The sequence below is a fragment of the Lentinus tigrinus genome (genome assembly GCF_003813185.1).
Source record: "Lentinus tigrinus ALCF2SS1-7 unplaced genomic scaffold L226scaffold_81, whole genome shotgun sequence".
Lineage (NCBI taxonomy): Eukaryota > Fungi > Basidiomycota > Agaricomycetes > Polyporales > Polyporaceae > Lentinus > Lentinus tigrinus.
In genome coordinates, this window is record NW_027137990.1 from 27,108 (window position 1) to 41,304 (window position 14,197).

Sequence of the window (14,197 nt, forward strand, 5' to 3'; positions counted from 1 at the left end):
CCCCCAAAAGTGACCACTAACCCGTTCCCGATCCACAGCATCACCCCCTCCCGCGTCTCCTACTACCTCCGCACGCGCGACCCAACATCCCTCTCGCTCGCCTCGGCCATCCACGCCGCGCACGCCTCCGCCGCCGCCAAAGCCGCCGACAACACCTCGTTCTTCAAGCTCGACGCCGCGCTCACCGACTACACCAAGCGGCAGACCGTCATGCGCCGCGCGCACGGCCTCCGCCTCGACGACGCCACGCTCGACCGCATCCGGGACCTGGGCAACCGCATCATCGAGTGGCGGGACCACCCCATGGGCCGGGGCGCGCCGCTCGCGGAGGAGTACCGGAGGTGGACGCGCTTGGGCGAGGAGGCGCGGCGGGACTTGGAGAGGCTCTTGGGTGCGCATTTTAGGTTGAAGATGGTCAGGAAGGACGTGGAGCGGTGGAACGGCTATGCTTGGGATGACGCTGCTAAACGCGTGCAGGAGGCGAGGGCGTGCTCTGCGCGGCGACGGTACAGCAGCGCGTTGGGAGTTGTGAGAGCTGCTCGGAAGCTGAAGAAGGGGGTGCAGAAGGGGAAGGGGAAGATGCGAGAGGACAAGGGTGAGGACGAGGAGGGTGAGGACGAGGAGGATGAGGATAAAGAATGGTATCACGAAGGCAAGGGGAAGGGCAAACGTAAGGACTGGTGACGACAACCTGCGAAGCGCTTCTGGATGGATGCAATGAGGGGTGGAACGGATAGCATTCGTGCGCAGTTTTATATCCTACATGTACGTTTAGTAGATGGTGTTACACGTGGTTGTTACACAATGTACAAGAGAGAAAGAGACCCTTCGCTACAAACGAGTGAGATCTGGTGCACGCATAACTTACACCTCCCGGGGTTCCATCGACAGCCCAACCTCCCCATTCACACGGCCGCCTCCGAAGGCCGAGTCTTCAGGCTCACCCACGACTCGCCCACGCCCGAGTTGCTCTCCACGTCCGCCTCGCTTCCAGTCTCCGAGTGCTCGTGCTCGCTGTCCGTGCCGGAGGTCGGCTCCGGCTGCTTCTCCGCGGCCGCGGCGGTAACAACGGAGGCAGGCGGTGGTGGGGGTGGTTGGGCCGCAGCAGCGACACGCGGAGGGAGGATAACGCGAGGCGGGACGGGCAGCAGTGCATTGCGGATGGAAGCGAGGAAGTATGGGATGTTCAAGAGTGCGTCGAGCAGAAGCGGCGGAAGGTACGAGGCGAAAGCGTAGGTGTGCGCTGCGCATGTCCCTATTAGCATCATGCATCATGTATGAAGCAGCCTCGAAGAGAAGACGTACCTCCAGCTCCTACAGCGATCCGGTCCCCACGCACGAACTGGCGTAGCCTCCCAATCGCAGGGTGGGACCTGCACGCTCGCCCGCTCTTCCGCCCATTGCTTACGACGTCCACGACGGTATCCACAAAGACAGACACGTCGCTCGGCTCCCGCCTGGTGCCATGCTCGAGCAGCGATCCGAATGCCGGGCCATACGCAGCCTGCTCCGCGGGAGTCCACTGGTCGACCGACTTGAGCGCTGCGTCGCTTACAGGGGTCGTGACAGCTTCTCCGACAGCACCAACGTCGACCACGACGACTCGAATGTTTCGCATAGCCTCTGCAGTCCCGGTGGTCCCAGAAGAGGACGCCGCACGGATCTCCCGACGGAGGACCTCGACACCCCGGAGCGTCGCAGCGGCACTCATGGCCTGTGCACTGCCGAAGGGGAGACCGACGCGTGCATCAGTGGCTGGGAGACAGACAACTATGCTTTGTTGCCCTGCGCCGCTGGAGAGAGCGTCGCGTGCACGGGCAGGGGACGACCGAAGTAGGGGAAGGAGAGCTTGCAGGACCTGGAGGGGCACGATGTGCGTCGCCTGGAGATAGTCCTGGTACGTCCCACGCAGATTGAGGTGCTCTAGAGGCGCAGGCGGAGGAACGGTGGTAGATGAAGGGAGGGTGAGAAGTGAGATGACGGATTGAACGAAGAGATGGGTCGTTGGTGCCGCGTGCGGGTCGCCGGCAGCGGTCAATGGGAAGCGGCGAGACATGGTAGAGGCGAGGGAGCGCAGGAAGAAGGGAACCATCTCAGGCTAGGGGGTGCGTTAGCACAATGTCTGCAATACAGGCATGATGGGACGTACCTCCGTAGGGTCGAGAACGAGGACGCGGACGTAACCATGAGCCTTGCTCTCGATCTCGTCGACAGCTTCGGGTGTAGCGACACTGGTGATCACGATGTAGCCCTTCTTCTCGAGATCAAGGATGAGGGGAAGGCCAAGTGGAGAGTCTCCGCCGAGCACGACTATATGATAGAGGACGGTTAGCACACATGCGAGATTCACGCCAAGAACCCGTCCCGTCTGCCAGATGCGGTCATCCAAGCCCTTGGCTTCAAACTCTATGTCTACCTCCTCTTCCACTCCCCCACGAGGCAGACGGGTCCGAAATCGCGGTAAGCACTCACCGATGACCTGCCTCCTCTCCGTATTTGCAGCGGCGGCATGCTTCCTCGCCCCAATTCTCGTCCTATGCCTCAGCCGCGGATGGGCATATCCAACCAGGAGACCTGCACCCACGAAGCCGACGCTGATTCCTGCAGTGGTCCACGGATGATCAGCGACCCAATCAGCAGTGCTTTCCCAGAACCCCTTCGGAGGCGGTGGAGGCGGCGGCGGGGGTGGAACCTCGAAGGCCCCGAGGCCCTTCAAGCTGGAAGGTACGGCCTGAGGACTGTGTCGCAGGACATCTTGCCAGAGTCGGTTGATGGTCTCGGAGACCTTGGGGAGGTCGGGGGTTGCGGCGGAAAGAGAGGAGACGATGAGCTCTTCGACGCTCTCGAGGTAGTCCTCGATCTGCTCAATCGTTGGGAGCACGAGAGGCATGTTTGTCCGATTGAAAGCTTCAGGTGAGTGTCGAGCAAGAGCGGGGAGGAAGAGGAGGGATTAGGAGTGTCGTGCACACTGACGGCGGTGGCATATAGCGGACCGCGGCCAGGCCGCAGACGACGCGTCTTCGGTCGGCGTCAATAGTGCCGCGTGAGGTGCCTGAGGTCTTCGTCACCGCCGGCTTCGACGCCTTCGTCACCCGCGGCAGCGAGCTCGGACGACAGCCGACGATTGCGCATCTTCGAGTGCCGTACGTTTCATCACGCTCTATCCGGAGCTGAGCGACGGGGGTGCATGCAGTCCAACCCGTTTCGGCCGAATGCACGTGACCGCGTCCGCGGATATACCCTCTGGCACCGCGCGGTAGCAACGCTCGATTTTGCGGTCGCGGTAGGGTTCGGAGGAGACCGCCACGAGGACCCCCTGTCTCTTGAACGCAGCCCTTCTTGAGGTGAGTGTGTCTGCACTAACAGCGGACAGCCTGCATGGAACTGACTGAAGTGGTCTGACTTGTGAACGCGCAGGACCCGGAGGCAATACACGCTGCGAACGCGAGCACGTTCGTTCTTGCCCACGTACCCACTTGTCCGACCGCGGCTCCTTTACGTCCGAGTCTATCCCCAGCATTCCCTCCTCAGTCTCCTTTCTCATCCTAGACGCCAGCCCGTCCAAAATAAAGCGCCATGTATGTCCCTGCGCCCCCTCCCGATCCTCAGCCACACGCCGTCATGGCCCTCCCCTTTAGCGACTTCCTCGTCGCCGTCGCTCGCCCTGTAGCCCGCCTCCTGCGCCTCCCGCATCTCCCGGAGCACTTCCCGACCCTCTTCTATGCCTTCCTTGCGTTCACGGCGATGCACTTGTACATCTCGCCCTTCTTCAGCGCGCGCATCTTCCCCATAAGCTACGGTAAGCTTCGTACGCCGCGCGCAGTGAACCAATGGTGTGTCGTATCCAGGAGACAGCGTGTCTTGAGTTAAGTGGTCGTTTGCCAGGAACATCCAGATGGTCTCGTTACTACACGTCTTCGTCGTCCTCTCTCTCGCGGTGAGCTGTTTTGGTTCCGAGACTCTCGAGGCCGATAAGCTCTGGGGATGGGATGACCGCGTCGGCACGACCGTCGCAGTAGCATGCGGGTGAGCACTTCCTCTGGCTCTTTCCTCCAGGTCCTCAGCCAGCACTACCAAAGCTACTTCCTCTGGGACACTCTTGACGCTGCGATCAACTTTGACGACCTCGGCTTCCTCATCCATGGCGCGTCGTGCTTCACGCTATACATGATGACCTTCGTGCGTACCCTCCTCCCTCGCCCAAACTCGCTTGACTCATCGCGGCGGTATCAGCGGCCCTTCCTCGGGTACTTCGCGCCCCGCTTCCTGACTTGGGAATTGTACGTGCACGTGTACGCTCTGTGCTTGTGACTCGTCCGCTTACCGCAGCGCGTGCAGGAGCACCATCTTCCTGAACATCCACCGGTTCGTACACCGTGCGCGTCTTACGTACATGATACTCATGTCCACATAGTTTCCTAGACAAGACGGGTTACACGGGCAGCAAGGCACAATGGGTCAACGGCGTTATCCTCCTCTCGACCTTCTTCTCCGTGCGCATCGTGTACGGGTGGTACCTCACCTTTAACTTCATGAAAGCGCTCTATGGCGCCCGTAACGAGCTCTCGGTGGTATACCTCCTTTGTTTCGCGCTGGGGAACCTCACGCTCAACTCGCTCAACATTATTTGGTGAGTCTCGCGTCTCTACCTCCTCCTGCCTGGGTATTACCCCATACTACTGTTCGTGATCAGCGCCACCGCAGCCCCGCTGGTTATGCGCTATCGGAAGCCCCGATCATCTCACTTTCATGTTGTATGGGCGCTTGGAGGTGTTGCGGTTCCCATCCTATCGTCGGGGTTGTGGGGACCCAGACGCGTGTTGCAGAACTGAGCAGATGCTGACTTCCTCGTTTCACGCTTAAACAGGTTCTACAAGATGATCTTCGCAGTGCGCAAGCGTTTCGACAATGAGGCAAGGCCCCTGCGCGCGGCCGCGGAAGGCGCGAGCGATGCGGCATCCGCCCTCTCTGCCACTGGCAACGCTCCTGCCGCGTGAACGCTGCAGCCTGCAGGTGGATATGTGGATGAACGACAACTGTGACATGGAATGCGTGTGCCACCGTGCTCTGGCGGTGGTGGCACTGGCACTGGAAGGAGGAACGAGGGACCCCTGGGTACTGGACTGGGCTCGCGAGTCGCCGGGTGTTCACGCGTTTACGACTAATCACTAGTTAGATAATTTTTGTGGGCTAATTGCTGTCTTACTACTGCTGCTGACCCATGCTTCTGTGCTGCCGTTGTACTTGGAGGAGGAGTTCAACGGTCTAATGATGTTGTTCCGTTGGTTTGCCTGTGCCCGTGGTGCAAGCATGACGCGTGGTTCACCGTGGTGGCGCGTAGCGACTCGGTTCCTTCGGGCCGGTGCCCCGGCTTCGCAGCTTGACTTCGAGGCTGCGAGCATGGTTGTGTGTGTTTATGAACTTCTCCAGCGCTTTTCTTTGGCACTTACTCACATGCACGGCCTGAGGAACATGCCACATCCTGCCTGTTGTCCACCGTTGCCAGCGACCTGTCTTGGGTACTCCCTCCACTGGTGACCCGCTCGCATTGGACTCACAGGACTGCCACTGTCTAGGTTACCCTCGTGCGACAGATGGCTAAGAAGGCGAGGGCGAAGGCCAATGCGGATGCCACGGTCTTCGAGTCCAAGACAAAGGGCCCCAAGTTTGCCAGATGCAACCAATGCAGACTGATTTTCAAGAAAAAGGTTATATGCGCGGAGCATGCCGCTCGTATGGGCCACGCATACGAGCCCTGCTTGTGGTGCACCGTCTGCTCGATGACGTTCATGGAGAGGCAGGAGAGGCAGGCACACATCAAGGTTACAGGACACGTCCAGACCGCGCCGACGACGTATGCTGAGGTGCCCTCCTCGTCTGTGGCGGTCGGACTCCGAGTCGGTGTTGCATCTACAAGCACTGCTGCCAATGGTGCTGCCCACGATTCCGAGGCGTCGGACGACGAGCCTATGGCTCCCGCAACCGGAAACTCGCTCGCTGGTGTAGGTTACCGCGTCTCATTTGTAACGACGAAGGCTGACGACGAGTCTCCCGGCGTGTGCATGGAACGTAGCATGCGAACATAACCATATCAGGATCCGCTCAAGCGAGTGCGGTGCCCAAGATGCAGATCAGCCCGAACCCAGTGCGATGCAACCAGTGCAAATTGGTATGCAAGAACGTTGGAGTGCTTCAGAAGCACGCGCAGGAGACGGGACACGTACACAAACCGATGTACTTCTGCACCGTGTGCCTGATCCAACTCGGCACGCTCAAGAGTACGAAAGAGCATGCCAGGTCCACGGGTCACTATCCTGAATCGACGTCGACATCGGCCGCTTATCCTGGCGGTCCCGGCGGTGTCAATGTCAGTGCCGCCCTCCCATTCCACCCTCCCACTACTCCCTTGGCGTCCGCTGTGAGTGTCTAGGAGCAGGCTGATACATACGTCTTACTCTGTATTCCTGCACAAGTCACAACACCATCTCAGACCGCCCAGTGCTGGACCATCTACTCAAGGCGCCGGACTCGCCGAGGTGAGCAGCAGAGTCTCGCACTCACAACTGGTTCATTTTGCCTCGGGTGCTCTTTGTGAGGTAGGCTAACCACCGAGATACCGACAGCCGCGTTCCTCCGGATCGTCGGGAGCAGTCAGCGAGGCATCGAAGGTGGGCAGTGTGCAATTCGGACTCGGACAATACCATCCGTTCCATCCGGTGCTCGCGCCGCCCGGTCCGAAGGAGAACCAATGTGTGAAGTGCAACCTCGCGTTCGCGAGCGCGGAGGAGTTGCAGACGCATTACGACGTGTCTCCCCTCCACCCGACCTGCCGGGATTGCGGCCTCGGTTTCGCCTCCATAGGCCCTTGGGCGACGGTAAGCTTGCGAAGGTGGAGGTGCGATGAGGGTATTGACGGGTCCCGTGGTCTTCAGCACAGAGCGAGATGCCCTCCTCCGGGATCGACCGCCGTGGCAAGCCGCGCTTCGAACGATCAAGGCACGACAGAGGATACCGCCCAGGCCAAGCATACATTGCCAGAGCAGCGCGTGGAGTCTACCCCGGTTTGTCGTCTCTGAACATCTCACTGCTGTCGATATCTGACCCTCGTCTCCTCAGGAGAGTACATCCTCTCCCGCGGCGGCGGCGGCGGTGGATTCCTCGGACGCAAGCCGTCTTGAGGATAGAACTACCGCAGACAGCAGCACGGGCATATCTACTGAACTGTCCGACGTATCCTCGATCACCCCCACCACGCCCGCAGTCCCGGACACGCGAAAGCCTCAGCGCGTGCGCGTGCCAAGGTAAGTCTCGCTTCCTGTTTATGCAACGCCATGTGGGTGTTTGCTCATGCGACTCCGAACTGCAGTCCTACGCCGTCGGCCGCGGTCTCGACTACCGCTACCACATCGACATCGACATCGACATCGAATGTGCCGTCGTCCTTCTACACCGCACCCTCGCAGGGTTCATCATTGGTACAGGCCGCAGAGAAGGCGCATAACGTCCTTCAAGGAGAGCAGCATCGACCGGATACGCCTCCTCAGTCGGAAGTTCGCGAGCAGCCTCGCGGCCTACCGAACAAGAACCCTGACTCAGAGACTCGACCCCGGGCCCATGAAGCTATGAGAGATCCGCCGGTGAGTGTCGATAGTGCATTACTGTATATCATGTGGAAGGCGTTGATATTGGCTCGATGATATGGATATAGGGTGTTGCCTCGAGGTCCTTGAACGGGCGCACACGATCAGTGGCAGCCAACTCCTACCGCTCGAATGCAGCACAGAGCCCGAGACACACCAATAAAGGATCAAACACAGCATCGGGCCGGGCCTCCTTCCACTGCAGGTCGTGTCTTCGGGATCCGTGCGTTGTGCCCGTGGCGACCATTTGTGGGCATATATTCTGCCACAGGTGTGTATCTGACTCTGCCTCAGCCTGTTTTCACAGTTTCGGATGATGTGTGCTCATGAACTTTCAGGTGTATCGTACAGGAGCTCTCGACGAAGATGTGTTGTCCGGTCTGTCAGAGGACGCTCTTCGTCAGGCTGCATGTCGAAGTTGAACGTTGACTAATCGACGCGTTCGCCCTGCTGTCTTTACACACGGAGTCTTTTTGGCTGTTTTCAGAATCCTTACTTATCGCCCTCGAGGGGCTACACCTTATGAGACGCATTGTATTCACGCGGCTCTAGAGGGTGAACAAGTCTAGGATTATAGTTCTCGCAGCCAGTTGGACGTTGGGCATGATGATCTTCCTTCACTGCCCTTCAAAGCGTCGAGGTCCAAGGATGCCTCCCGGTCGTCCGTGTCAACAGTTCCATACACCGAGGTCTTCACTTGGGGCAGAGACATAGGTGCGTATGCGGCTGGTCGTACCGTCCTCATGAATAACCGTACGCAGCACGGACCGCGCCCCGGGAGCGACAAGGCCGTAGCGCAGGGCCTCACGGCGCACAGTGCGAGATGAGCAGTTGAGGAGCCTGGCGACGTGGGCAGGACTTTCCGTCTGCAGCGCGTGTTCCAAGAAGTCGCGGTCGATGAGCTTCCAGGGGCGTCCGCGCCGACCGGACTTGACGTCCTGGATGACTGGAGGCTCAGGTTGGTCGATGAACTCGGGCTCATGGCCAGCATCATCTAGGTCGAAGACCATGCGCTCGATGCTGTCTTCGAGAGTGAGATATTCATCCGCGGAGAACACGTCGCGATACTGTGAGAAACTGGGTGAGCGCGAGAGGGGCCAGAGGGTCATAAGTGACGGGGCGGAGGTCAACGTACACGGGCGGCGGCGTCGCGCAAATCGAGAGCCAGAGTGCGAACTTGAAGTAGGACAGCGTCATCGTCTGCTTGAGCGTCCAGGATGGCATAGACGCGTTGCGTAAGTGCCTGGTATGCGGCGCGGAAATGCTGTAGCTGGAGTGTGACATGAGGGGCGGCGGAGAGCGGCGGGTCGATGGACTGGGACTCGTGCCAAACATCATCTAGGTCGAAAACGATGCGCTCGATGCTGTCTTGGAGGATGACATACTCGTCCATGGGGATCACGTTGAGATGCTGCAGGAAGAATGGGTGAGCGAGGTGTGCATGCATATGTGAGGGGCGAGAGCATGCGTAGGTCAACGTACACGGGCGGCGGCCGCGCGCAAATCGACAGCCAGAGCGCGAACCCGAAGTAGGTCAGTGGGATTGCCTGCCTGAGGACCCAGGACGACACTGTAGACACGTTGCTTAAGTTCCGCGTAGGCGGCGCGGAAATGCTGTAGCTGCCACTGGTAAGACATGACAGGGATAAGGCGACAGCTGCCGTTGGGGTTCGAGGAGGATTTGTGAGGGACTTCAGAACATGTTCCGACAAGGAAGCGCCGCCGGTGTATGCGACGCCGTCGGGGTGGCTATCGAGGAGGTACGCGAGATTTGCATCAGATTGATCGCGAATGGTGTGGTCCATGAAAGCTGCCCGTGACGGTGTTCGAATATGGCTCGTTGTGGTTCACGACTTGGCGTTGATTCATCTGTGAACGTTTGAACTTTGACGGTAACTCACAAATAGCACGACATCCTCTCCATACTTCAAGAATGATTGATAATATGATTACCCGCTATGTTTCGCTGGATAATCGCGCATTTGCAGGTGAATGATTCCGTGACCGTGACGCTCATCGAGAAGGTAATATTAATTCAGCGCACATGGAATGCCGCCTGGAAGTCTCAAGGGTACGAAGTCAATAGTACAAACTTCACGGCTCTCACAGGGACACAAAATAAGGTCCGGGATGCTTGCAGTAGGTCCAATTCAGTTGGCCACACCCGAGTTGGGCAAAATGATCTTCCTGCCGGTGACTTCATTGGCCTTCAAGGCGTCGAGGACCTTGTTAATATTGTCCAGGGAATCTGTAGAGACTACGGGCTTGATAACACCCTTTGAAACGATGCAAGGTCATGAGTATAGAATTGGAGAGCGAGGACTCCAAGGTCACGACGACATACCCGGGCGAGGAGGTCCAGAGCTGCCTTCAGGTCGTCAATAGTTCCGTACACAGAGGTCTTCACTGGTGTCCCGTTCGCATCATTAGCAGATTATCTGCCCAAAGCGACAGGATCCTTACCATTGATATGCCATGTGATATACACAATAGGCGTGATGGTGAGCTGAGCACTTGAGATACCAACCTGGAAGGCATTGCGATATCAGTGTCATTGCGTCTTCTCGTTTTTCAAACTCCAACCTACCAGCACAACAACGCCTCCCGAGTTGCTGAGGTCACCTCCAACTCTCTTCACGGCGTTGGAGGTCAGGCTGAAGGCTAGACATGGAACATTCAGTGAACATCAGGCACCGAGTGTGTGATGCACTCACACTGAGCGTCGACCACGAAGTCAATGGCGATGTCCACCGTGAATGGGTTCTCGGCAGTGTCGGCCGTGGCCGCGGTGAGTTCAGCATGGTCGAAAACCTGCTCTGCGCCCAGAGACAAGGCCAGTTCCCGAGCCTCAGGCTTGAAGTCGCAAGCGTACACAGTCGCACCGTAGCTCTTCGCCAGTTGGACAGCCTTCTTCTTCTTCTTCAAATCCATTTATTGTCCCGTTAGGGCCGAGCCCCATGTCGGACACAATACAGACATGTACAACCTACGTAGCGCATCCGGTAGTGAAATCTAAAAGGAACAGTGACCCTCGGACGCCCGGGGACGCCCAGAGGGGTAGAGCTGATGCTGGGAGGGAGGTACGAGTAAGTGCGGTAGCAGAGAGTACAGTAAGGGGGTCCCAGGAAGTGCCAGAACGCGCGCCACCGTGGCCGCTGCCACCGCCCGACCCTCCATGGGGTAAGGCAGCGGGTTGGTAAACCGAGGGCGTACACCATCTTTACGAATAATCACTGAACGGGGTACCTGGGTCGGTTGCCCCTTCCCAGGTCAGAACTCCCCCGCTCCTGGCGATGGAGCAGCCGCCGGCGTGCGCGACTGGCACTCGCTGGCGCAGAACACGACAGAGAGGCAATGACATGTAGCCCGGGTACCAAAAGGTGCGTGCTGCCAGGGAGAGCAAGCAATCAGCGAGAGGAAAAGGGTTAGGAAGAAGAGTGGAATCTCAGCGTGGTTTGTCGCAGTCTCTGTGGGGCCGTCCTGCCAGCATCACCGCCGCTGTCGTCTTTGTGCTCCGGTATCTTGAGGTTGCCAAAGGTCTGGTGCAGTCGTCGCGTCGCATTGACAAACTTGAATAGTCGCGTTGTGCCCTCCTGCGTAGACAGGAGGTAGTCGAGCCGCTGCCCATTGCGTCCAAGGGGGCCGAGGAAGGCGCGACGCTGGAGGGAGTATTTAGGGCACTGCAGCACGAAGTGCAGCACTGTTTCCTTCGTGGCGCCGCATCCCGGGCACCGCTGCGTGTCGGCCCGGCCAATGGTATGCAGATGGTGGTTGAGCGGAGCGTGACCTGTGCGCAGTTGAATCAGCAGCGAAGTGTTGCGCCGTGGCAGCGGCGCAACCAGCTTCTGAAAGCGTGTGGAGGGAAGAGATGGATCTACTCGCCGAAGTTTTACGCCTCTCTGTGAGGCGCGCCATCGGTCCGCTGCCTGTTGCTCCAGCCGTTTGTTGTAAACTTGCTTTGCTTTTGGGAGACTGACCGGGAGGGGACGGCGGAGCGCAGCGGGGAGGAGTCGGATCGAGCTTGAGTCGCCGGTGGCAGCGAGCTTCGCCTCACAGTCTGCTTGCTCATTACCAGCGATGTCTTGATGTCCCGGGACCCATCGCAGCGTCAGCGCGAGGTTTCCGTGATGCCGTATGGTCGCGGCTACCCTATCGTGCAGAAGGTCAGTGAGATAGTGGCCAGGGCGCGACTCACGGACAAGGGAGCCCTCGATCGCGGACTTGCCGTCCAGTGCTACCGAGGCAGCACGACGGACCCGGCGCGATCGCCTGACGAGCTCGGTCCCCAGTATCGCTCCGACGGTCTCCGCCTCATACGTGGTATGCTCTTCCGCTGGGCCCAAGTGCAGGCGCAGTGACGTCCACTTGCGAGTGTGCTCATCGAAGAGCACCGCTGCCGCGCCAACCCCTCCTTCGAGCTCTGAGCCATCAGAGTAAACACGGACACCCTCGCGGAGTGCCCATTGCGCTTCGCTCTCCGCTGCCGCGTCCTTCGAGCTTGCAATATCAACCTGGTGGGCGGGCTCCCAGTGCGGCGGGTGTCGTGTTGGTTTGATCTTCTCCATGGTTGCCTGTGAGACATGCGGTGAGTAGAGTTGCAACAGTTCATGCATGCGTGACCTGTGTGAAGCGACGGGCTTGGTGGCCTTCGCGACGTGCGCGTGGAGCGGATGGGACGAGGGGAGGGAGCAGAGACGTGCTGTGGCACGAAAGCAGATCTTGTCGACGAGGAGGTCGAGCGGGAGCATGCGCAGGTGCGCCTCGAGGACGTCGGTGGCCGTGGTACGCATAGCACCTGTAATAGTCAGTACTGCCTGTCGCTGCACCTGCGCCAGCTTCTTGATGTGGCCGACGGAGCCCGTGGATGCCTTGCGTCCCTCCTCCTTCCGTACCGGCAGGAGGAAAGTGTCTGCCGCGTAGAGGATGCGTGGCACGGCGACTGCTTGATAAAGGCGCATAAGCACCTTGATCGACAAGCCGTGCTGCACCTGCCCCATGCGCCGCATGAGCGTCGTCCACGCTGTGCCCTTCGCGAATGCCTCGGCCACTTGCGGGTGGTGTCGGAGCTCGCAGTCGACGAGCACTCCCAGAAAGCGGTGGTAGGCGCTGGGTTCGATGTGATGCGCATGCAGCTGCAGAGCTGGGCCGAGGCGGCCCTTCTTGATGCTGAGCTTGCGCGAGAAGTTGACGAGGCCGAATTTATCTACAGAAAAGGGTGAGTGGTGTGTCCGCGACCAGTCTTCCCCGCCCCTGGGGCGCATCATAAAGTCACGCAGTTGCGCATGTACTGCGTGGAAGGTCCTGCCAACGGCCAGGACTGCGACGTCGTCCATGGAGCCCTCCGCTGTCTCGCCTTTTTTGGGGTCCGCGGCCTCTACCAGCGCTGCGTTGTAGAACGCATATAAAATGACGGAGAGCGGGCAGCCCTGGTCGATGCCCCTCTCAATGAGAAAGGGGTCGGATGCGAAGTCATCAAATTTGAGGGTCGTGCGCCGGCCGGTGAGCTTGACGCGAAGCCACTGGACATACTCCACCGGCACCCCGCGCATGCGCAGGATGTGGTAGAGCCGTTCAGGGACCGCCGCCGGGAATGCTGACTTGATGTCGAGGAAGAGCGCGGCGGCGACCTTGCCCTGCCGCCAGGCGTCCTTGACCGTCTTCTGGACCAAGTGGAGCGAGTCGGTCGTCTGCCTTCCAGCGCGACCACCGAATTGATGGTTGGGGAGCATGTGGAGTGCTTCTGCGTAGTGGACCAGCACATTAGCAACACAGCGAGAGAGAATTTTTGAGAGGCAACTTAGCAGCGCGATGCCGCGGTACGCCTTCGCGACCGTGTAGTCTGTCTTGCCTGGCTTGCGTAGCACCACTGTGTCGGAGATCTTCCAACACTCCGGGTAGTACTGCAGCTGGAAGGTCGCGCGGAATAGCCTGCCGAGGATGGGAACGAGCACATCCGCTGACGCGCGGTAGACCTCGTTTGGGATGCCGTCGGTGATAGGGTAGCTGCGTCTCTGAAGGGAAAATCCCAACAAAAACCACAACAAAACTGAAAGGTTACGAGTTGGATAGTCGATTCCCGGGTCGAAGCTGGGTGACCGTGGTCGCACGAGTAGGGCCTATCTGCGAAGTCGAGGAAGAGGCGGCGCGAAGCTGCGAAGCCGTGGACGAACTGCGAGGGGAAGGTGTGGGGACACGTCGAGGCGAAGGCTCACGGTCGAGGCGGGGCGTTTCGGAATGGACTCGGAAATGGCGCAATCCGGGGAGCGCGCTTCGGCGTGTCGGGCGAAGCAGTAAGCCGGTGGGGCGTTGGGGAAGCAAACTCGCTCGCGGGAGGGCGCGTCGAAGGAAGAAGGGGATGAGGAAGGGAGTGTATAGGTGGCGGACGAGGGAGGAGAGGGACTAAACTGATGCACTCTCGGTGAGTGGTCGGATTCTCGTGCTCGATAGCACAGGAGCTACTTCGCTCCTAGACTGGCGGTCTTCTCTTCGCTGGTGCGGGATACTTGCTTCGAAACTTGGCGGCGACTCGATAGTCGGGATTAGCGAACTCAGGCCCC

General features: G+C 59.3%; 5 protein-coding genes across 5 annotated transcripts in view; 2 read left to right on the forward strand and 3 right to left on the reverse strand.

Annotated features, from left to right (window-relative positions):
- Positions 1–3,058, reverse strand: part of L226DRAFT_555675 (uncharacterized protein) — a gene marked incomplete at its 3' end in the record, with an annotated part of 5,069 nt that extends 2,011 nt beyond the window's left edge. The window contains exons 1-4 of the mRNA XM_067683072.1: positions 2,473–3,058; positions 2,150–2,310; positions 1,306–2,098; positions 949–1,243 (exon numbers count right to left, since the gene is read on the reverse strand). Of these exons, the coding sequence (XP_067528527.1) occupies positions 949–1,243; positions 1,306–2,098; positions 2,150–2,310; positions 2,473–2,890 (1,667 nt within the window). The 5' untranslated portion in view covers positions 2,891–3,058. The remainder of the gene's footprint in view (positions 1–948; positions 1,244–1,305; positions 2,099–2,149; positions 2,311–2,472) is intronic.
- Positions 3,059–3,621: 563 nt separating this feature from the next.
- Positions 3,622–4,997, forward strand: L226DRAFT_474140 (DUF887-domain-containing protein; the record flags this gene model as incomplete). Its single annotated transcript, XM_067676562.1, has 7 exons — positions 3,622–3,837; positions 3,872–4,026; positions 4,080–4,179; positions 4,234–4,280; positions 4,339–4,365; positions 4,415–4,630; positions 4,868–4,997. 7 exons carry the CDS (start codon positions 3,622–3,624, stop codon positions 4,995–4,997), a joined length of 891 nt encoding a protein of 296 aa, XP_067528528.1.
- A 318-nt stretch (positions 4,998–5,315) lies between these two features.
- L226DRAFT_385371 (uncharacterized protein) lies at positions 5,316–7,752 on the forward strand. The gene is made up of 8 exons (XM_067674423.1): positions 5,316–5,519; positions 5,577–6,002; positions 6,074–6,418; positions 6,474–6,536; positions 6,624–6,875; positions 6,933–7,061; positions 7,117–7,301; positions 7,367–7,752. The coding sequence occupies exons 2-8, from the start codon at positions 5,595–5,597 to the stop codon at positions 7,695–7,697; spliced, it is 1,713 nt and encodes a 570-aa protein (XP_067528529.1). The 5' UTR covers positions 5,316–5,519; positions 5,577–5,594; the 3' UTR covers positions 7,698–7,752.
- Positions 7,753–7,978: 226 nt separating this feature from the next.
- On the reverse strand, positions 7,979–9,406 carry L226DRAFT_385429 (uncharacterized protein). The gene is made up of 3 exons (XM_067674424.1): positions 9,123–9,406; positions 8,776–9,051; positions 7,979–8,707 (listed from the first exon to the last, which is right to left on the reverse strand). Exons 1-3 carry the CDS (start codon positions 9,276–9,278, stop codon positions 8,309–8,311), a joined length of 831 nt encoding a protein of 276 aa, XP_067528530.1. The 5' UTR covers positions 9,279–9,406; the 3' UTR covers positions 7,979–8,308.
- Positions 9,407–9,790: 384 nt separating this feature from the next.
- Positions 9,791–10,571, reverse strand: L226DRAFT_527548 (uncharacterized protein; the record flags this gene model as incomplete). Its single annotated transcript, XM_067679131.1, has 5 exons — positions 9,791–9,916; positions 9,985–10,046; positions 10,104–10,167; positions 10,228–10,301; positions 10,355–10,571. 5 exons carry the CDS (start codon positions 10,569–10,571, stop codon positions 9,791–9,793), a joined length of 543 nt encoding a protein of 180 aa, XP_067528531.1.
- Between the last annotated feature and the right edge of the window lie 3,626 nt (positions 10,572–14,197).

Bases quoted from the DNA above. Each gene is read 5' to 3' on its own strand.
- L226DRAFT_385371 (XM_067674423.1), top strand. From the start codon at position 5,595: ATGGCTAAGAAGGCGAGGGCGAAGGCCAATGCGGATGCCACGGTCTTC. The intron at 6,003-6,073 runs GTAGGTTACCGC...CATGGAACGTAG, and splicing joins CCGGAAACTCGCTCGCTGGT to CATGCGAACATAACCATATC. The intron at 6,537-6,623 runs GTGAGCAGCAGA...AGATACCGACAG, and splicing joins AAGGCGCCGGACTCGCCGAG to CCGCGTTCCTCCGGATCGTC.
- L226DRAFT_385429 (XM_067674424.1), bottom strand. From the start codon at position 9,278: ATGTCTTACCAGTGGCAGCTACAGCATTTCCGCGCCGCCTACGCGGAA. The intron at 9,052-9,122 runs GTACGTTGACCT...TTCTTCCTGCAG, and splicing joins TGCGCGCGGCCGCCGCCCGT to CATCTCAACGTGATCCCCAT. The intron at 8,708-8,775 runs GTACGTTGACCT...AGTTTCTCACAG, and splicing joins TGCGCGACGCCGCCGCCCGT to TATCGCGACGTGTTCTCCGC.